The sequence below is a fragment of the Sebastes umbrosus genome, chromosome 8, assembly GCF_015220745.1.
Source record: "Sebastes umbrosus isolate fSebUmb1 chromosome 8, fSebUmb1.pri, whole genome shotgun sequence".
NCBI lineage: Eukaryota > Metazoa > Chordata > Actinopteri > Perciformes > Sebastidae > Sebastes > Sebastes umbrosus.
The window spans coordinates 24,011,623-24,034,076 of NC_051276.1; the positions used below are offsets into that span (position 1 = coordinate 24,011,623).

Sequence of the window (22,454 nt, forward strand, 5' to 3'; positions counted from 1 at the left end):
TCAAATGGCCATGACAATTTAAAAAATGTATCTAACCTCAAGCCAGTATGACATGGTTGGTACCAATGGATTTCTTAGGTTTTTCTAGTTTCATATGATGCCTCTATCTTCACGCTAACTTTATGCTTCCTGCTACCACCTAAAAATCACAAGTAGCGTTAAAGAAATTAGTGGCGTTAAAAGGAATTTACGTTATTATTATCACGTTAACTTTGACAGCCCTAATACCAACAAAACAAACACGGCTATTGCCTCTGACAATGGACTTAAATGACTATTGATTTAATTTTTTTTGCCCCTGATATTATGACATGAAATATTAACAGCAGGATGTCTGTCTCAGCATCCAAGATTGCGTCAGTTGAATGTTTAATAGATCATGTCCATTTCATGTTAATGGATATCTGCAGTTGGGGGAGCAGAGAGTATACAACTTTGCGTGGCCTTACCATGTCTATCAATAAGGCTCTGTAATCTTTTAAGGACCGTAACTGACTGAGGCACATCAAAGGGGCTGCACGAGGGTTATAATAGCTCGTCTCCACTGTTGGCACCGTGGCATACCACAAGATGTGTCTGACCTCTTAGCCGCACACTGCTCTGTCTTCACTCCTTTTGATCCCTGCGCCGTTTGATCAGTATTATTGCCTCAAAGCAATTAACTGGAAACTCTCCTCTCTCTCTCTCTATCTATCCCTCCATGTGTGTGTGTGTGTTATTAAATACCACTGTGTCGCTTTGAGCCAGCACAATTGACTTCTTTGTTTTGCTAACCGGTTTGATAACCTTGGCACTCATCCCTGCTGGGATAGATGAGCACCAATATCTCTGTGGAGCTCTCAGCATCTGAGTCCCCCATCCCAGTTCATCTCTCTCCCACTCAGCTAATGATACATCCTTTGCATAGTCAGACTACTATGAAAACAAAATCAAACTTTGTGTGCTTGCACCACTGGGAAACATCTGTCACAAGTGTGCGTATAATGAATCTTTCAGCCATCGTGTTTTGGAGGTATTATTCCAAATTACAGTGTTCTCTGATATCTCAGAAGTGGCACAGGCTTAGAGCAGGACAAAGGAAACCTTTTGTAGGGGTTCAGGGCTACTAATCTTTCCCTTTGCCATCTGGTGTCCAAAGGACAATGCCATCTCTGTCTTTAAAGGGCTTAATCTATCAATCCTTGCCATACCAAGTTAGTTCTCACCCATTATATGCCACGGTGAGAGTGTATATCGACGGTATCTAGCTGGATTTGTCAGCCTTTTCTGCTGCAATGGCTTGGCTCGATACGTGTCTGTTTGTTTGTGTGGGAGTGTTTATATAGGTTGGGGGTTAAGGCTGTTTCGGTTTGACTTGGGTTTGTTATTGCAGATAACATGTTTGGGAAATGGAGAATAGGTCATCCTGTGTGTTTATCCCTCTAAATGTTATTACATACTATCTTCCCATTTTCAAAAAAAACTCCTACACCACCAGTAGCCCACTTCCTTGTCCTCTGTCCTTGCCTGTGACCCTAAGGACCCTGCGGCTCAGCTGAAGTGACTAATGTAGACTAAGATTACATTAATCAGCGGGGAACGTGACCTTACAACTGACAGATTAAGTGTCAGGAATAAAATTCTGTCTTGCAGCACAGAAAGAGACAAACCGAGCGGCCGCCTAAGGAGATTACTGGCCCTGACCTTTATTCGAAGCGCTGCGGCTGGCTGTTCCCGGCCCAGACAAGTTTTATAAGTTTGGCTCACCTCGCTGTCCTTTCCACCCAGAAGCAAGTTTGAGTTTATCGAGCGTTGGCATACAAGGACACGGGCATTGTTTGTGTTTGTGAGTGTGGTTTTTGTTTGCTTATTGGGTAAAGAAGCGAGGCGGAGAAAGTGCAAAGGGTAGAAAGTGTTTGCCCGAGGATCCGGAGAGCATCATATACTTAGATTTATTATGTGTTCTTGTGAATGTCCTCACCTTATCCTTTTTGTTTCTATCCCTCTGCCCCTCTGTTTTCTCTATGCATCTCTTTCTTCAACACTCTCAGAAACCAGGCGATGAGGAAGAAACTCATCTTGTACTTCAAGAGGAGAAATCATGCTCGTAAGCAGTGGGTAAGTTGACATTTTTGACTCTCTGCTGGGACTCTGCCCATGACAGATGACTAGTGTGAAACTGGGCCAGCTGCTCCTTGATGTGAGTGGCCATTTTAGGCAGACCAAAGAGGAATAGAGCTCTGGGCATGCTCGCTCTTGTCAGTACTCTTACTGTGCGATTCTCTCACATGGTCATCTGAAAAAAAAAAACAACAACAACAAAACAAACCTAGATCTGTTGAACTCACTGTCAGCCAAATACTTCTAATGAGCATTGTACAGGGTTAGTCTGGGCTCTTGCCTGCCAGTGATTGAGGGAGACTGAGCCAGAGAGCATGACTATAAATAAAGCAGGGATCAATGGGGTGAGCTCACGCTAGAGCCAGACGGACATCTTAAAATCAACTGACTTGACAGAAAATCGTTATTGCAACTCAAGTTTCACTATGAAATTTGCATCCATCCACAAGTAGGCAATATGATGGGAAAATATATTTTTTTAAACTGTTTCCAACCTCTGACATAGCGCCAGCAACAACTTGTTTCACAGCTCCGCTTTTTTTTATGTATTGCGAGTTTATGTGAGGCCAGAAAGAACAGATCAAATGCAGCACCTGTATCAAAGCCTGGCGAGCGTCCAGCCATCTCTCGTGTTGTGTCTGTGTGGGGGAGGCAGCTCCTCGTGGGCAGAGTGTGGGGAGACATCACCTTGTGGTTTACGAGCCCACTGAGGGTCGTGTCTCCACCAGGTTTAATGGTCTGCTTTACAGCCTGTGTGTGAGGAAGCTGGGAAAGCGCTGGGTTCAAGGCTAGACTCCCCGTGGAAAACCAACATATCACTTTGCCCCCTCTGAACATGTCGAGGTTCATGGTGGGACACAACAGAAAGGCAGAGAGCTTACTGAATATAATTATTGAAAAAAAACAGTACTTCCTCAGAGGTAATGGTTCATTGGTTTTCTGTCTTGAGATCAGAGGGAAGACAAAGAAAGAGATAGTGTTGTTATTTAAGCGGATCTGCAGTGAATTGAGAGATCTTTCTGTGTTGATTCAGGAACAGAAGTTTTGCCAGCGATATGACCAGCTGATGGAAGCCTGGGAGAAGAAGGTGGAGCGCATCGAAAGCAATCCGCGGCGCAGAGCCAAGGAGAGCAAGGTGCGGGAGTACTACGAGAAACAGTTCCCAGAGATCCGCAAGCAAAGAGAGCTGCAGGAGCGCATGCAGAGGTGAGATTTTTTTCCCATTTCACAGCAGGCAATCTGTGATTGTTCAACAGAGTAAAAAGGCCCTTAGTTTCTGGAACTGACTTAATTGCTTCGATTTGTTGCCTGGTTACATGCTCTGGTTGTAAAGAACTACTGTGGATTTGTTTCATTGTGCGGTGTAGGTGGCTCAGTTACAGGCATGTGTGGGGAGTTTTGAGTGACAGGTCTTCTGTGTTTTTCCCTTTTGTAGCCGTGTTGGGCAGAGAGGAGGTGGGCTGGCCTCGTCTGCAGCTCGCAGTGAACATGAGGTCTCCGAGATCATTGATGGAATATCAGAGCATGAGGTAAGATGTTAAAGATGGTTGGCTCCTCCACTTCCTCTTCTGCAACATTTAGGGTGTATTCACTAGGACTGGGTACCGAAACACCCAGCACCAAGTAGTATCAAAACTACTCCATTCAAACGATACCTGCAATCGATCCTTTTTGTGCCTGGCTCTAGAAAAAAATTACTAAACTATTTGTATGGGTTTGCTCGCAGCCAATCACCGCAAGCAGTCTTAGATTTAATGCGACGTATAATTGGCTCACTACCGCAGCTGCTAAAACCCATACGGACGGGATTGCCTGCCTGCACATGGCTCTGAACATGGACATGTCTGAGTCAGCAGCTGGCAGCTAAGGATGCTAACAGCACAGGGTGGACGTTACGCTTTCGGGAAGCGTAAGTCGGCATTACCAGTGGTAACCACTGTATGAGCCAGTTGGACATACACACAGCTTCCATTCACATGATGGGTGTTCAATGAAGTACTCTATTGGTATTGCTATCACTTTAAGGGTACTAGTATTGGCACAGACATCATTTTTGAAACGATACCCAGCCCTAGTATTCTCACTATCACACTCTTGATGTTCATATTGCTATGACATCTGGCTGTCTGGTTGTGTTGAGTGTCACACACGCCGAGGTTGGCACCACTACCAGGAATGAAACCCAAAGTCTCTGAGGGGGTAGATGAGAACTAGAACTAGCCTACAGGAATGTGACTCAAGCCTTCTTCAATCACTGCAACAAAGTTTTCTTTCAGAGGCATATGCAACACAATATCAGCATATAATACAGCTGTTATACAGATGCTATGGTATGCCACTGGAATATTTGTGGTAGCTAAGCTAGCACGGCTAGCCAAAGCTAAATACGAGCCCTTTAAGGCCACCACAGCCCAGCGGGCAAGCACAGCAGCACAGCTGCTTTCAATTCAAATGCTCCCAGAACTTTGATAGTTTCTGGCCGTTTTTACAGCCTGTCTCTCTCTCTTTTTTTTTTACAGTCTTCCCTCGTTTCTCTTTCCTCCCTTTATAACATGCGCAGTCGACACATAACGTCAGCTATTGGTGCAACAGTAATTATCGTCCGTGTACTCGTATAATAGTTCTATGACGAATCTAAACTTCAAGGCAGAGAATGTGGAGCGTCAGCATGGGCCATGTAGTAACCTGCAGATTTAGCTGCTTTTGGAAAAGTTTCAATATCAAATATGTCGGTCTCGTCTAAGAAAGCACTTTTTAGCAATTGTTCAAGCCCACTAAGGAAAATTATATAAAATAGAATCGGCTTGAATTGACTTCATACATACCAGCCTATGAAGCAGATTTGCTAGTCTTGAGGTGTCTCAGTGTTAAGGACAAGACAGTGCCATGATATCCACTAGTCACACATTAGAGCTGTTCCTGTCATGTCAGCCTGGTCCCATTAAGCTGAGCAGTGTGTCCAATTGGGTTGTCTTGTCTCATCTCAAGAAATGCTTTCTACCTTCCTACCTCCTCGAGATAGCTCAGCGCCTTTCCTTTACTCCCCTCCTATCCTCAGACATTATCTCATTTTTAAGATTTTGTAATGGTTGTGAATTGAAGAGTGACAGGAAAGTGAGAGTTTACATTGACTGCTGAGTCAACGAGACATCCTAAACTTTTTTGCTCCTGTCTGCTGAAGACAGGACAGGTTTCATGTCAATATAAGCACCGTGCTGTCAGGTAGTTTCCCTCTCGAGACCTACCCACTCACTACAGGATGTTGGTTTCTCTGTGTGTGGCATTTGTGTACATCAGAACACGGAGAAGCAAATGCGGCAGCTTGCGGTCATCCCTCCCATGCTGTTTGACGCCGAGCAGCAACGCATCAAGTTCATCAACATGAACGGATTGATGGAAGACCCCATGAAGGTGTACAAGGACCGGCAGGTTATGAACATGTGGAGCGAGCAGGAGAAGGACACTTTCAGAGAGAAGTAAGCACAACACTTCAGTAAAGCCATGGTGGCAGACATCATTTCTCCTTTTATCTGTATTTCCTAGCAGCTAGATTAGGTTTAGTTGGCCTTACATACACCTAAAAAAAAGCTTTTGACAGTAACATTTGGCATTTTTCACCCAGAATATAATGTATGAACACTTTTTTTATTTCAGGCTTTTCACAATCAACTGTACATTTCAAATTTTTAGCAAATCCCAAATTATTTTCCAGCTGCATTCTCATTTTGTAACCAAAGTGCTCTATTTAAGCAACAAGATTGAAGTATGTCTTGTGCTCCCTGTGAAACATGTGTGACCAATAAAGGGTCAGTAAGTTGTTGGTAAGGAAGTGAATCTTCCCCTTTCGTGAGAAACAAGTGGAGGCGTTTCAAGCGTCCAGATCAGATCCTACCCACACAGTAAAATCAGTGACTTTAAAGTCTACCCACATGCAAAAGGAAGAGCTTCAGTTTCCTTTTCTAATAACTTTGATCCAAAACATACAGTAAGATATTTGAAAACTAGTAATTGTCTGGTGTCATTTTTTTAGAGACATTTTTTGATTTAGGATTAATGCAATAGATGTGGTGTAGCTCTGAGATCAATGTTTTTTTTGTCTTAATTTATCATGTTCCTTTTCTGCGTCAGCGCTAACGTCACCTCATTCTCTGCGTGTTGTTGTGTGATCTGATTTTGGAGTATTTCGGGAAATGTTAGTGATTGTGAGTCATGCCATTAGGAGGTTGCTAGAGTTTCTCTGTTCTGTTCCCACAGGTTCATCCAGCACCCCAAAAACTTTGGTCTGATTGCGTCTTTTCTGGAGAGAAAGGTATTCATTCGTTTTCTTTTTTTGTGTGTTATTCTGGTGATCCAATCTTCTCAGGAAATGATTTTTTTTAAAAACAGCCCATTTCTTTCACGTTTCAGACGGTGGCGGAGTGTGTGCTCTTTTACTACCTGACCAAAAAGAACGAAAACTACAAGAACATAGTGCGGAGGAACTACAGACGCAGAGGAAGAAGCCAGGTATTCTCACCTTTCAATCAAGGCCCAATCTCACACACCAAGCTTTGTAGGCCTGAAAATCTGAGGGGCATCACTACATCTTTTTTTTTTTTTTTTTTAAAGAAGTCTCCTTTTGCTATTGCTAGGCAACCAAGAAGTCAGCTGCAGTCACTTAGCTTACTAATGCCATTCGCTGGTTGGCGAAAAACTTGTTTTCCATTTCAGTCATTGCACCCCAGGCCTGATGCCATTATCTGTTGTAAAACAAGTTTGGCAGAAACCTCCACTACTAACTTTTCCCCTAATTACGGGGGCTACGAAATGTTCTTTCTAATTGCATGAAGTTCCCAAAGTCAACGAGTAATCATGTTAAATAATCGTGATCTCAGTATTGACCAAAAATAATCGTAATTATAATTTGCAGCCCTAACAGAGTTAAACGTGAGGTATCTGACGTGCAAAAAACAGCATGCAAAAGGATTTAAACTCTTTGAAAACTACTGAAAATGGGGCATTTTATTGCTTAAAATGTGTCTTGTGTGCACAGCCTTAATGTCACTGCCAGCACTGAAGCTACAGTGATGTCTTTACTGATCAGTGAGGTGGTCTAAGCCACCCACATGATGAACCGTTCAGAAAAACGCCAAAGGTCACACAGTTGTGCTGATCAAGAGCCACAATTTGCTCAAACCCATCATGTCAGCACTATTTCCATACTGCCCGTTTTTTTTAAACACATTGCTAATGAGCTCCCAGTTATTACTTAGCCTCAGATCAGGTGCGAGCTGTTAAACTCCATGGCGGCGGGTGCAAAGGAAATGGCACATTAATTTACTGGCGACCTTTTCCTGTGGGTACGAGGATGGTGTCTCCTGAATCTTTCCTGAAGGAACCTCCGCTCATTACCCGGCGGTTTGCTCCACATCTCTTGAGCAGCGGCGGCTAGCACTAATAGCTTGCAGTCACAGAGGGAGGCAGCTACAGAGGAGGAGCAGAAAGTGCAGCGCTCTATGTCAGAATGACTGCTAATAGAGATTATGTTTGGCCAGTGGAGGGATGGAGGGGATAAGTAATAGCTTTAATGCAAATGTTAATGTGTTTCCAGTCTACACTTTCTATAGGGCTGCCCCTGGATCAGCTTGGGGCATATTTACATGTAGACGCTGCGCTAACAGAACTCTATAGTTAGGGCGGATAGATATTATGAGGCTGATGATGTGTCTGTGGGAAGGAAAAAGTATCTGAACAGAACATGATGCTGGGTGACCATTACGTCCTATTGAATTACAGTTTTTATTTGTTTTCTGCCTGAATTAATTTCAAAGGGAGGGAGAGGACATTAGTGATATTGTGCAAATGGGGATAAAGGTAGCTTCTGTGAATGAAAGGTCCATTTTTTATTTTGCTCTACTCTCCCTCTTTTTCAAGCTTTCTCTACCCCCTTTCATTCTCTGGCTCTCTCTCAATTTGTGTCCTTTTTATGTTCTCTTGCCAGGAGCCACATGTAATGTGTCTTTTTATAGAACAGACATGTAGTAAAGAGATCAACAAAAGTTCATATTCTTTGGATAAGCATTAGCCCAAAGGCAGCAACTGCAAATGCATCAAATAGAGTCTGATCAGTTTAAGTATGTCTGCTAGGTGAATGTTGAACAGCGTTTCAGGTTTTTTGGTCAGACTGCATGTCTGTACTAATCTGAACTTCAACCCTAAAAGCCCAGACAGACAGGAAATTGGTAAGGAAGTGGTTCTGGGTGCTTAAAGAGCATATTTCGGAACTCTCGTATCCTGTTTTGTTTTGTCTGTGCAGAAAATGAATAGGATTTTTTAGGTTAGTAACTATTCTGTACTTGAAACAAGTGAAACAAAGTCTTCTGAAATGTCAAAGATAATGTTTCATGTTTTTGCAAATGTCATGGTGTGGTTTGTTGTGTTATCTCATCAAAAAATCAGCCAGACAAAGCGCCCTACTAACCAAGTGTCTACAGCGCATGCAATATAACCGCAACGTCCCGGGTTCCATTCCGCCCCTGGGACCTTTTGTTGTTGCGTGTCTTACCACTGTTTCTCTCTACTATTTCTACACTGATCTTTGTCAACTAAAGGCGAAAATACCCCAAAATATTATCTTTGAAATTATTCTTAACAAACAAAACAGCCAGATACCATACTGTCTGCAACTGTGTGCCAGATCTGCCACAGGAAGTTGCCTCCTCACTCACTGTTTGCAAACAAGCAGAAAATGTACGTGGTTAAAAGTGAGAGATTGTGGTTCATAATTATAGAGAAACGCTGGACGAATCTGCTGAAGTGAAACCGTCACTTTCCATAGTGAACAAAAGTATAATACAATGCAAAATGATTCAGGTCATAATTCAATTTGATGTCTGCAAAAATCATTAGCTTATAAAACTGTGCTGTATCATTAAAACATGCATATCTACAGATTGGGACCATTTGAACCAATAAAACAAGCACATTGTGTCCATTACACCCATCCACATTAGCTTTGGGCCAATAGAAACTCTGATATGATTGTGACACACTGCAATAAGTTCATTATTTTTAAGTTAAAGCACTTACTGACAGTCAGCTTTAAACTGGTAAGTTTAAAGATCTGGATTTATTAGCACTATGCCTGTCTTGCTATGCTGGTCATTTTCTGGAAGCTTTTAAGATCAGTCACTTGAAATATAGGCTATACATGCTGGCAAGTTGAGTCCAAATGCAATTTGAATAAAATCACCCTCTGTGTAAAGATATATAAGTGGTAATAACATTCAATAACATTGCAAATTTCCCCGCTGTGGGACTGATAAAGGATCATCTCATCTTATCTTAACATAAATGTGTTTCTGTTTATCACTATGAAACATGTCTGAAGTCTTTAGGTTGAAAAGTTTCAGAATACAAATAGTTTCAATTACCTCTAAGAGTACAAATGGTAGTAAGCATTATGCTTATTCGGTGTTACGATTATGAGGGCGTCCTTGGAAAATGTTGCCCCTGTAAGAGGTCCCTGGCCCCAAAACGTTTGAGAACCCCTGGTCTAAGCTATACAGGTTACAGGAGAGATGTTTGCTGGTAAGTCTGTGTGTGTCCAGTTACCTGAGATTATCTTTTTAACGGAGCGCCTTTTTGTTTCCTTTTCCTCCCGTTGCAGCACGGCCAGCAGCAGCAGCAACAGCAGCAACAACTGCACCGGGGCAGCCAGGAAGAGAAGGAGAAGGAGGAGAAAGAGAAGGAGGGAGAGAGGGATGAAGAAAAAAATGAAGCCGAAGACAAGGAAGATGGAATGAAGTGAGTCACTTTTTAATACCGACTAAACCTCGCTGCCGGAGTCGTCTCATTTGCATCAAAAACTTTTTGAATTTGGAAGTCTAAACTCTGTACGATGATTCATTAGAGAAGCACGCTGACAGAGTGAGAGGAAAAGATGCAGCCAAGTAAAAAACATTTCCACCACATTGTATGAGCCTGACCTGCACAGCTGCAACAATCCTCTCACTTTTTCTCCCAACACACAATTTTAGAATAATTCCAGGTCAGGCTTCGGCGAATGGAGTAGGAGTAAGTTTTGGCTAAGGGGGAGCGGATCTGGAAATCCAATCATTCTGTAACCCCTGAGCTCTCACTCTCTCACCTCTAGCTAGACTTTCCACCTACTGCAAATTCAAGTGTCCATTCGTTCTCCCTATTAAAACAGCTGTTTTCCTGTTTATGCGTCTCCCCTTTCCCAATAGGATGCCAAGTGTCATTTCTATAATTCTGTGCTTATTTTGTTAGTCTGGGGTTTTTTTTGCTGGAGGAAAATAATCTGTATGATTAACCTAGCTGTAAATGTGAAATGTCAGTGTGTAGGGAGGAGTGTGTGTGTGTGTGTGTGTTGCAGCGGTGGAGGAGGGGGTGTTTTCAGGCTCAGTGCCAGCAGAGGATGCAAAACAACAGATGGAATATCACTGCTTTCTGGTGCCGGAAAATTAATCGATGAATTCAACAGTCTATGTCTGTATTCACGCACTATATTATGATGTCAGCTGAGGCTGTACACTACAGTAGTTTAGGTCATATTTATTAGCAGTCGTGTCGTACCAGGAGATGATGATGATGATGATGATGAGGCATTGCCTGCTGCCTCCCTGCTCTGAGGCGAGGCCAGGGGACTCCGTGACTCCCAGCGCACCCTGCTGCCTGCCTGTCCCTGGCACAGCTGGCTCGCCTATATTTAGAGTGCCACCGGCTCCCCTCAGCAAGATTAATGGCGCTGAGGGAAGATGAATAGAGGTGCAGTGGGTTCAAACTCAGTGGCTGTCTCCTGGCATGCCATTGTGCTGACACTCGATTAATTATCTTTGGAAAAAAAAAAGACAGAAAAAGCAGCGTCTGTATACACATTCACATTTTGTCTTTCAAGTTTGTGTTTCGGTCTGCAGCGTTCTCTAGGAACCTGCAGACAAACATGTCTTTGCCCAGGTTTGTGGCACTAAAGCCCAATGTAGAGGTCAAACCGCATAAGGGACATGATGGTGATGGATGTATGTTCGAATACAATTTTTAGGTCTGACTGAATAGCAGCATGGCCCATATTTGAGTCTCAGAAAAGTTTGTATTGGTATTATTTAACTAGTGAGATCTCCCTACACTTTTTTTTTTAACAATTACTAAACACTATATGATACATCTTTAGGATTTTTAAGGATATACCACAATGTCCACAGCAGCCTGCAAGTATTATCGCTGTAGTACATTTGGTGTTGCTAGCTCTGTACTACAGCACTTTCAGGTTCAAGTGTCAACTTTCCGATTTAATTTGATGGTGTGTACATTAACATCAGTTTACACCAGTTGTAGCCCTTTTCATATATTAAAATAGACTAGGGCTGCAACTAACGATTTTTTTCATTGTTGATTATTATCTTGATCAATCGATTAGTTTGGTTCAGAAAATGTCAGAAAATGGTGAAAAATGACGATCAGTGTTCCCCAAAGCCCAAGATTACGCCCTCAAATGTCTTGTTTTGTCCACAACTCAAAGATATTCAGTTTACTGTCATAGAGGAGTAAAGAAACCAGAAAATATTCACATTTATGAAGAAGGAATCCGAGAATTTTGACTTTTTTTTCTTAAGATATTACTCAAACCGATTAATTGATTATCAAAATAGTTGGCATTTAATTTAATTTAATAGTTGACAACTAATCGATTAATCATTGCAGCTCTAAAATAGACATGAAGTCATCATTAATATTTGGCTTTTGCAGTCAATCTGTGGCCCATTGTCATCAGAAAACACCTGGCATCTTCCTTGATGCTGTACCTTGCCTGTACTATAGCCATCTTAAATTCTTGTGTTTGGGGCTTTTTGCCTTCAGTCTGATCTTCAGTGGTGAAACACATGCTCTGTTGGAGTGAGAACATTCGGTTGTTTGACAATAAAAGCACTTTTTTTTTGTATAAATTATGTATAATCAGTGTCCTGCAATGCTGCCCCTGTGTATATGGCTTTGAGTGCTACAGTATATTAGTGACCCATCATATGTACACCGTCAAACACTCCAGTGTTTCTCTTGCTGACCGCTTTGACATTTCTCAAACACAGGGACGACACCTCTGGAGAAGATGCAGAAGACAAAGAGCCCACCGTGGCTTTCAAGGGTCGACGCACAGCCAACAGCCAGGGGCGCCGCAAGGGCCGCATCACCCGCTCCATGACCAGCGAAGTGGAGGAGACCACCACACCGCCACTCAACAATGAGCTCGGTCAGTCTCCGCTGCACTGCACAGTAGTGCCAGTTTTCTCCTCTGTCCAGTGTTATTTTAACATTTTAGCATGCGGCTACAGGCACATTACATACTGTAATTGGAGAGGGTGACGTGGGTAAACATTATGAAATTAATTGTTGGTCAAATTGCAGTTAAACCAGCCAATCAGCCTGAGCATTAAGACCACAGGGTATAACGCATGTGCAGTGTAACTGATGACGCGTTGATGACACGTGACCCCGCCCCCTTTCCTTCTGAGAGCATAGAGATACGTGTGTGGATGTGTGGCGTCACTTTGAGGTGCGTGAGCTGCTGGCCGTCCGCGGTGAAAAAGAATAAAGCGGTAGATGATGGGATGAGAGACAACGTAGTGTAACGTTAAACAGACATAACAAGGCTGCTGAATGAGAGGCATCCGCCGATACATTACACGGAAACACACCGTGTTAATAATAAGCCGTGATCTGTTTTTAAAGTCAGGCACCTTGGCGGAGGTCTGCGCTCTCCGAGTGACATTCTAGCTTCACTTGTGTGATTTCTAACTTGATCCAAAACATTAGAGGACCTTTTATGCTCATTTTGCATACTTGTCTTTTGTTTACATGCTTTAATGTTCAAAAACTTGTTATTTTTCTCATACTGGCTGTGCTGCAGCACCTCTTTTCAGCCTCTGTCTGAAACGTTGTTTGAGCTTCTGGGGCAAAAAAAAAAAGCTCAGTCTGCTCTGATTGGTCAGCTGGCCCACTCTGCTGTGATTGGTCAACCGAGCCGAAGTCTTCGGACTTCTCTCTTACTAGCTTTGTTTGGGGCCGTGCCAAACTAGCCACTAGGCAGGTATTATGCAGATGTGTTACTTGGTGACATCACCAAGTTACGGAAGAAAAGGCGGGACTTTGAGCGAGACATTTCAGGCAGTTTAGGAGCAGTGTTTCTGTGGGGGAGAGTAACTCCCTTTGGCCTGGACTTCAAGCTTTATAACTTTGCAGACCTTTTACATGCACAAAATAACAATTTAACACACTAAAGAACTGGGAAAAAGCACAAAATCATAATAGGTCCTCTTTTGTTTGCTGATGTTGCTGCTTTGACACCTGAATTTCCCTCCGGGGATTAATAAATGTTCATCTTATCTTATCTTATCTTAAGATAATAAATTAGCTAAAAGCAATAATGTAGTACAATTAACTTTACACCTGTCAGGAGCAATGAAACAACAGCTAAGATTTACAGATAAGCATTTCACTTCCATCACGCAGGCTTGACTTTGACACCTTTGATCTAGTTGTGGCCTCCTGTCCCACACCACAAGAGTGCACTGTTGTTCCTTTTGTCTTCATTCACTTATTCAGTCTTGCACTCACTTTTTGCCTAAGTGACACTCATAAATGGCATAAAATGAAATCAAAACAGCGAAAAAAAAAGTGTGGCTGCATAAGATGTGTAGCTTAAATCCCATCTGTTGGCAAAAGACAAAAGTATTATTTAAGGACGAAATATTCTGTGTGTCAGCAGTGTCCCCCCGCTTAGCTCTTTGTTTCCTCGCAGATGGCAAGTCAGCCATGCACACAGTAACACTCTCGCTGCAGGCTATCAGGGATTTTTGATGTTTCAGCAGTTGTGTGTAGATGCTGCGGTCGCTCCTGCAGTCAGGTTTAGTCACAGGGAATCCCCAGGTGACTCGGGCCGTAGGGGGCTCTGATCAGCGGCCCCCTTTCCGTTGCTGTTTGCTCCCTTGCTGGCAGCGGCGCTCGCTGGCCCGCGGTGCCCTTCACACGTCCGTACAGAGGACACAGAAGCACGGGCTTCCACTCTGCTGTCTGCCAGCCAGGGCCAGGGTCGACCTGGCTTATGGGCCGCGCAGGGAAAAAAGCCAGTTGTTATGTCTATAATCATTAACTGACTTCTCTCCTTGGATTTCCTGCTTCCTCCATCTAAAACAAACAGTCCTTAGCGACCCACGCTGCGGTGCCTCACTGGCAAGCTGCACAAGCTACCCTGCCCCCCACCCTCTTATTCTTCTCTAATTTCTCTCTCTCCTTCCTTTCCTCTTGTCAGTCACTCCCTAACTGACTTTGTGACAACTGCCCACTCCCCCCCCCTCCTCCTCCTCCCGCCTTCTCTGACTTGGTGGTTCTCTATTTTTTTTTTAACAGCCAATCTGGAGATGAATGAGAGCTCACGCTGGACTGAAGAAGAGATGGAAACTGCCAAAAAAGGTAAATCTTTCTCCCTGTGAAGTATATAACTTAATTGCAGTTGCTGTGTATTATAATAGAATTGCCACTCTAGCAGCAGCTCAAGCATTGTGTTTTGTTTTTTTTGAAAGCATAGACAAGTGATGCGGCTGCAACTTCCTGTTAGTGAGGCAGCAACCGCCACGTGCTGCCTGGTTTCGTCTATACGTGTATATCAGTCTGCCTGGACTGGCTCTGTCGCTCTTTGGAGCCGTTTCCCCGTCTCTCTGGGTCAAGGCAGTCTGTCTTTTTTTTTTTTTTTTTATCACGCAGGCTGTAAAGTCTGCCTCTTATCAGCCAGCCCCTGCACATGCAGCAGTTATTAACTCAACCTGTTTATTGTCTCTGACTGAAGATTACCCCGAGACCTATGGCTGATTCACAGAGGTCGCCGACCTTCTGCCCATTTTCCTAGAACAGGCGCTCCATGTATGACAGTGTTTGTTGCGTGCAGCCATGAGTCTGTTACTGATATAATGAGCTACTCACCTTCAGTGGTTTGTAATGCGTGCTGCTCTTTGAATAGGGATTCCCCATTGATCTGTTGTACCGGATTGACGCTCCAATCTGGTTCTTATCTGTTTGGGTATTTAAAAAAACACTTACATGTTCCCAGAAAAGGTGATGGGTGTTGCAGGGAGTAATGTTAAGATTTATAAATATTGTTCAGCCTCAGCTGTGTTCTTAAAGGTCATATTGATAACATTTTTATGTAAATGAATCATTTTAAATAATAATACATCCATAGAGCTTTTAGAAAGGTGCCGAATAAAAGTATGGCTGTTTGTAAACAAAAATATTACGATACTGAATTAATCATTTAAAACATTTTGACGGGTCCAAAATTAATGTTGTGTTGTTTTGTTTACCTCTGTGGAAGATATCTGACATTTGGTTCCCACTTAGGGGGAATGCAATTGAACGGGGGAGAGAGAATTCAATATCGAGTTGCTGAATGTTATCAATGTTATCAATAGTACCTTTAAATGCATCTTTTTGTACATGATTTTTTAAAGTATTGGTTTTAGTTGGCTGAGTACCATCTTTGTAATGTCAAGTCCTGTTTTCTCTACTTGACTCAACACTTATTTCTTTGCATGGCGGCTGCTGCTTTGTGGCCATTTGTAGATGAGTCATCTTGCTTTGTGTGACTCTCAGTTCTGCTTCTGACTAACTTAACCTTTCCCCCTTTGTAATCGACAGTAGACGAAGTGCATCTTGCAAGCAGCATCTTGAGTGTGATATTGAATCCACATTTGCTCATCATTTGTCGCAGTGATTCTCAAAGTGCGGTCTGTGGTTACTCTGCCAGGGGGGCCGTGAAATAATTTGCTTTAAATTATTAAATTGTGTTGTAACATTAAAAAGTGCATATCTACAGATGAGGTTCATTTGCAGCAATGAAACAAAGCATGTTGTGTCCATTACTCCCAATCATGTTAGCTTTGGGCCAATAGAAACTACGGTATGATTGTGACACATCACGTCAATCTGCCACGGATCAGTCACTTCACTCAGAGTGCAACGAACCGGTACTGCTGCTGCTTAGCTTGGCTTATTAGCCAGCTAGCTAGCTGGCGAGCATGGAGAAATATTTGAGTCAGTCCACATCTTCAAGTGACGCTAAGACCAAACTATTGATTACGATTAATTGTTATGATTCTGAGGGGGTCCTTGGAAACATTTTCTACCCTGCAAGGGTAGTTTGAGAACCTCTGATTTGTCACGTCTGTCTCATGCTGTGTATCTGTGTGTGTGCGGTGTCTCCTGGAATTTGGGGTTTGTGTATGCGTGCAGGTTTGTGTGTTAAGGGGTTACTTTGCGATAACCGGCGCTGGCCCGGCTTGAACACAGTCCTGTGTAGTAATCCCGGTTAATGTCTTCAGTTCCATTCTCCTGCAGCGGGATTAGTGGGGCTCTCCATCCCGGCGGATTAGCCTGGCAGCTTGGTGGGAGCAGGGCTTCTACGAAGGGCTTATGTAACCGCAACCACAGAGCCCCAGCTACAGTCCTGAGGGCCGAAGAGGAGGAGCCGCTCTCGCCGTTTTTCATCAGTTCTAACTGCCGCCCCCACACCTGCCAAAAGGGATTCCCCTTCCAAGATCTGAACCCTCCCCATTTCTCCGTAGTATTGAATAAGCTTGTCAAGGTGCTCTCCCTTGCATATGCTTGACAACATGTATATATTTTAAAGAGGCTTAGGTGTCTTGATGCTAATGTGTTCATCCCCCTCAAGCTAAACAGATCTGAATAATGGCATTTATAGTGCCTGGCAGGACATCGGCATTCCAGCATGGCAGCGCCAGCCAGCGTCGCCGTCGAGGATGGCATGGCCACACTCGGAGATGGATCACTGTTGTCTTCACTGCTCGTAAAGACTGCTACCTCATACGAGGGACGGCCAGCCTTTGTAAAGCCTCTCTCCTAAACCCACTAGTTCTGCCTGCCTGCGTGGATGTGTGTGTGCGCAAGATATGGTTGTGTCTGCGTGCACTTGGTCCAAGCTGTGTGTGTGTGTTTGCATGTGCGCCCTTCTTGGCTGGCGTTTATGTAAGTGCACTAATCTGGCAGGCTTTGCTCGGGTGCAGGCAGGCAGGCAGCTGGATAATGGCCCCTGCTCTGCTTGCTGGAAGAACCCATTTAAAGGAGCAGCAGGTAGAGAATGCCATACTATTATCTTTTTTTTTTTTTTTTTCTGTCTTTCCCCTCCACCGTCGCTCTATCTCCGTCTCTCGTTCTGCCCGTCTCCCTTCGGATGGGAGATGGCAGCGGCCCAGATTGGCAAGAGCTGTGGAAGATTTGGCAAGCGCCTCTTTTCCCCACTCACTCTGTCTCTCCCCTCACTCTGCTGTGTTGTTATAGACTGGAGAGAGGTCACATTCAAGATGAAAAGCAGGTCAGTCAGGAAAAATGTGAAAGCCTTTATGCTTTCTCATGGTATCAACATCAACTCCCCCCGCCCTCCTCCCTCCCACCTCCCTGTCTCCCCCCTCTTCTCACTTTGCTTACTCTCCACTTCTGTATCCTTTCCTTTCCTCCATTGTCTCTCTGGCTCAGTGGCTCTGCTCTCTCTATATCTTTCCTCCCTCTCTCTCTCTCTCTCTCTCTCTCTCTCACTCACTGCTCTCTCTCTCTCTGCTCTCTGTTTACTCTTGGACTGCCTGAGTGTGTGTTTGCGTCTGTGTGCTAGAGTATTAACAAGAGAGACAGAGAGAGAGAGAGAGAGAGGGTTCGAGTGTGTGTGTGTGTACTCACTCATGCGTTTGTGTGTGTGTGTGTGTGCCGCGGTGCCTGCTGGCAGACTGAGGTAGGGGGAGGGACGGACCGACCGAGAGAGGGAGGGAGGGAAAAAAAAGAGAGATAGAGGAGAGATCAGATGAGGGGAGAGAGAGGCTGAGCACATAGCACCGCCCCACAGTCCCACTTTCCTGTGGAAGTCTTCCCAGACGACCGCCATTGGGGAGAGAGACACGGCGGAGAAGAACAGACCAGCACTCACCGAAGCACGGGGAGGACACAGCGAGAGGGGAGAAGAAGGAGGGGAGGAGGCCAGGAGCATGTGCTGTTTTGGAGCATGTCAACCTGACCCCGGCTCAAGTATCAAGCCAGCTGGCAGGAAGAGCGCCGAGTCTGAGCTGTTTTCATCTCCTCTGCTCTGGATCGGAAGGCCCAGCCCTGAAGAGCTTCCCGGCTGGCCCCTCTAGAGATCAGACCGTCTGATACTGTCATCCACCGCAAGGCCACGACACGACGGCTGGAGTGACAGGCATGTGACAGACAGGAACAACCACTTTTCTGGCTGCACCAGGTGTTGATTGGACTTTCTCTGGGAGGAGCTAATGGGAATACAGTGTCCTGATTGGCTGTGAGGCAACCACCTGCTTCAGTATCGCCGCTGCTGATTGGATGTTTTTTCCATGTGTGTTGCTCCAGCAACTATGGCCCCGAGTCAACCAGAGCTGCTTAGGACTGTGTGCTTGCATATGATGGAATAAACCGGAGCGAGGGGTCATAACAAAGTGACCTTTGACTTTCCAGTAAATGAATTGCATTGTTATCTTCAGGTTCAGTGGGTGCAGCAAAGTGTTTGCCTTACTTGTGTGTGAATGTGTGTGCCACTCTGAGCATGTGTGTATGTTTGTGCGTAATCTGGAGGGTGCCTGACTTGTAGGGCAGTCTGCCCTTCTCCCCCCCCCCCCCCCCCCCCCCACTTCCCCTTTCGTGAGACAGCTGTAAAAGGTTAATAGGTGTCGGTCATGTGTCTCGGTCCGCTTGGAGCGAGTCAGGCTGGTTGGTCTTCTTTTCTTCCTCGGAGAAGCTTTTCCTAGCAATGCCTTTTAGTGGCAGCGATGAATATTTCAGCTGAAAAAACCTCTTCCACTTTAACACTTGACAGGTTGTAGGTGCGCGGCGGCTTTTAGACACCAGCAGCTCAGACTTGAAGATCACCTTTGCTTGTTTTGGTAGATCTTTTTATACTGGCATTATTAATTTCTCAGCATGACGGTGAATATTATACGACTCTTCTCGCATCTGATGCACAGCTTTTCCAGCCCTTTTGGCAAAAGTTTTTTTTTTATATATCAGTAGATATGTGTGACAGAGGTAGTGTTTGACTTTTCTGGCTACTTTATCATATTTTGGGTGACTTGTTTATATGTATCTCTATATCTTGATCTTGATAATGAGTATTTTGTGAATAGTACCCTAGAACTTCCAGCTTTTATCTCAGCTGTTACTTATTAACAGCGTTATTCAATAGAGCGTTGATATCAGAGCCAATCTCTCTGATTAATATGAGAGTTGACAGGGCCGTAAACAGCTGTCCTTTCCTCTCCTTTGGCTCGGACTCGTGCTTGTTGTCCTACTGCCTCCATTAAGCGATGAGATGCAGAGACCTCTGAACCCATGTCCAAGGTTATTCCAGGAGGTGTTGGCTCTGTGCCTGTTAATAACACCCCCCCCACCACACACACACACACACACACCACCACCACCACCCCTCCTCACAACCCTTTGAGAGGCTGTCCTGTTGCCAGGACCTGTCAAGCTGGCACAGGAAACAAGTGGGTGGTGTAAGCTAAGCCTCTTACAACACACACTGTTAATGAGCTGCCTTTAGCTAACAGCAGACTCTGGGGGGGAAACACCGGAGCAAATTCTACGCTATCTGTCTTTCTCACTCACTCGCACTCACACAACGACCGCTCTCTACCTCGCTTCTTTTTTAGCACACATGCACTAAACGCTTCTGTATGTATGTGTGCGTGCGCGCTTCATGACAGGTTGATCTATCACAGCTCTGGCCCAGCGGGTGCCTGCAGACTCTTGTGTAAGGCACAATCATGTGCTTGACTGAGTAGAGGACCAGAGTTTCTTGGAACTGGGTCACGTCAAAGTCAGTCAGAATATGACACAGAGTGACCCCAGTTGGGAGAGTCGGTGACGTCACTAGTATGACTGACGTTGCAGCCACCACACCACCTCTCTTACTCTGGGTCTCTCTCTCGGTGTCTCTACTTGGGAAGCATATGGCGTCCAGCCACGCTGCTCCTGCTGGCAGAGTGGGACTGTGTCTATGTTGCATTGTGAACTCCCAGGCTGTGCTACAGTTCTGACAGCTGTATAGAGACAGATGTTTATGGCTATTGACTTACTATAGAGGGACTTCCATACTGTGCACTTGAAGATTGTGGTTGATATTGATTATCATATATAAATCAAAATAACCATTACATTTCTAATTTTTTACAACAAATGCACTTTGCACAGCTCACGTCATGTTTTTTTACAACTATGGAGTGGGGACGTAGTGGTGCAAGGCCACGTGTCAACCACGTCCGGCTTTCTTTGTTCCCCTCCCATCCTAATCCCTCTGCCTGTCCATCTGTTATTCCTAGGCCTTCTCCAGTATGGTAGGAATTGGTCCGCCATCGCCAAGATGGTGGGATCAAAAACCGTGTCGCAGTGCAAGAACTTCTATTTCAACTACAAGAAGAGGCAGAAACTGGATGAGATTCTGCAGCAGCATAAAATGAAATCGGTAAGCGCAGGGACAGGTTTTTTTGCGAGCCATATTTGCTCCACGTGGTGCCGACAAAGTAAAGTCATTCATGCTTTTTGTGCGCAACCAACTATAAGATTGTGTCTGGTTTTCTTCTGGATCTGAAAGATTTTTGTTCCCCAGGCTGTTTTTATTTAGTGTGTTTGTTTTGACCCAGGAGAAGGAGCGAAAGGCCCGCCGTAGGGGCAAAGCACTGCAGAATGAGGAGACCAGTGCCCCGTATGCAGCAGAGGAGGAGGAGATGGAGGGTTCAGGAGCCAGCGGCAATGAAGAGGAGGCCCCTGAAGATGGAGAAGGTACACCACTCCCAAGAGCTGCATGCTAATTGCCAAAAGAAAACACTGTATAAATCAAAGCTTCTATTTTAACCTCCATTTATCAATTGAGGTTTGTCTTTTTGAGCATTATGAAGCATTTTACTGTTAACAATTTTACTGATTGTTGTATTTCGGTGTATAGTAGTTTTACAGTAGTAAAGTGGTTTTAACATACAGTAGTTTTGCATCAGCATTTGATTATGTAAGATGATAAGAATCTTGCTTGCTGCTGTTTTTTTGTCAAATGTACTGAGTAAAGCAAAATGGGTGCCCTTACAGGGCTACAGAATATGTAAAATCCCTGCACACTTTATTATGTAAACCTTATACAATTTAATTAGGGCTGTCAATCGATTCAAATATTTAATGGTATGATTGTCCATAGTTAATCGTGATTAATTGCAAATTAATCACATTTTTATCTGTTCAAAATGTACCTTAAAGAGAGATTTGTCAAGTATTGAATACTCTTATCATCAAGGGAGTGGGTGAATATGCTGCTTTATGTGAATTTATGTATATATCTATTATTAGAAATCAATTAACAACACAACACAATGACAAATATTGTCCAGAAACCCTCACAGGTGCTGCATTTAGCATACAAAATATGCTCAAATCATAACATGGCAAACTCAAGTCCAACAGGCAACGACAGCTGTCAGTGTGTCAGTGTGCTGACTTGACTATGACTTGCCCAAATCTGCATGTGATTATCATAAAGTGGGCATGTTTGTAAAGGGGAGACTTGTGGGTACCCATAGAACCCATTTTCATTCACATATCTTGAGGTCAGAGGTCAAGGGACCCCTTTGAAAGTGGCCATGCCAGTTTTTCCTCGCCAAGATTTCGCGCAAGTACGGAGCGTTATTTAGCCTCCTTCACGATAAACTAGTATGACATGGTTGGTACCAATGGATTTAAAACTGAGCCCGTTACAACCTCCGAAAGATCGATTGAGTTAAAGAAATTAGTGGCGTTAAAACAAATTTGCGTTAACGCGTTATTATTTCATTAACTTTGACAGCCCTAAATTTAATGCAATCCAATACAACAAATATAACACAAATTCTACCTTTTTATGAAGCCTATAATGGCCAGTTGTTGTTAAAACTTTCCAAGAGGTTTTTATTCAACTATATGTTCATCATTGAGGTCGTAGTTACTACTGTAATTCTCAACCCCTCATATTTGTAAATGGGGTGGGCTGAACATTAGAGACACCTCTCAATATAATGCAGTCCAGTTCAAAACCAATGCAAACAGCCTCAATAATACAGCCAAAATAATACCTCTCTCACAGTGTCGTTCAAAACTGTCTTTGTAATGGCAGAATCTATGGCTTAGCTGTTGTATTGGATTGCCTTAGATTGTATAGTTACACCAACTACCACTGAGTGTATATAATGTAATATAACAATGAAACTCTTGGAGTAGCTCCCTGTTGGCTTGAAGAATCATGTTCTGCAATGACAAACATAAAAGCATCC

General features: G+C 43.9%; 1 protein-coding gene across 1 annotated transcript in view; it reads left to right on the forward strand.

Moving 5' to 3' along the window:
- Nucleotides 1-22,454, forward strand: part of ncor2 (nuclear receptor corepressor 2) — a 105,274-nt gene that overhangs the window by 54,146 nt on the left and 28,674 nt on the right. Inside the window, 11 exon segments of the mRNA XM_037778280.1 lie at nucleotides 2,031-2,097; nucleotides 3,134-3,306; nucleotides 3,536-3,629; nucleotides 5,398-5,576; nucleotides 6,355-6,409; nucleotides 6,508-6,606; nucleotides 9,749-9,885; nucleotides 12,186-12,346; nucleotides 14,503-14,565; nucleotides 20,484-20,626; nucleotides 20,805-20,943. Coding sequence (XP_037634208.1) covers nucleotides 2,031-2,097; nucleotides 3,134-3,306; nucleotides 3,536-3,629; nucleotides 5,398-5,576; nucleotides 6,355-6,409; nucleotides 6,508-6,606; nucleotides 9,749-9,885; nucleotides 12,186-12,346; nucleotides 14,503-14,565; nucleotides 20,484-20,626; nucleotides 20,805-20,943 — 1,310 coding nt within the window.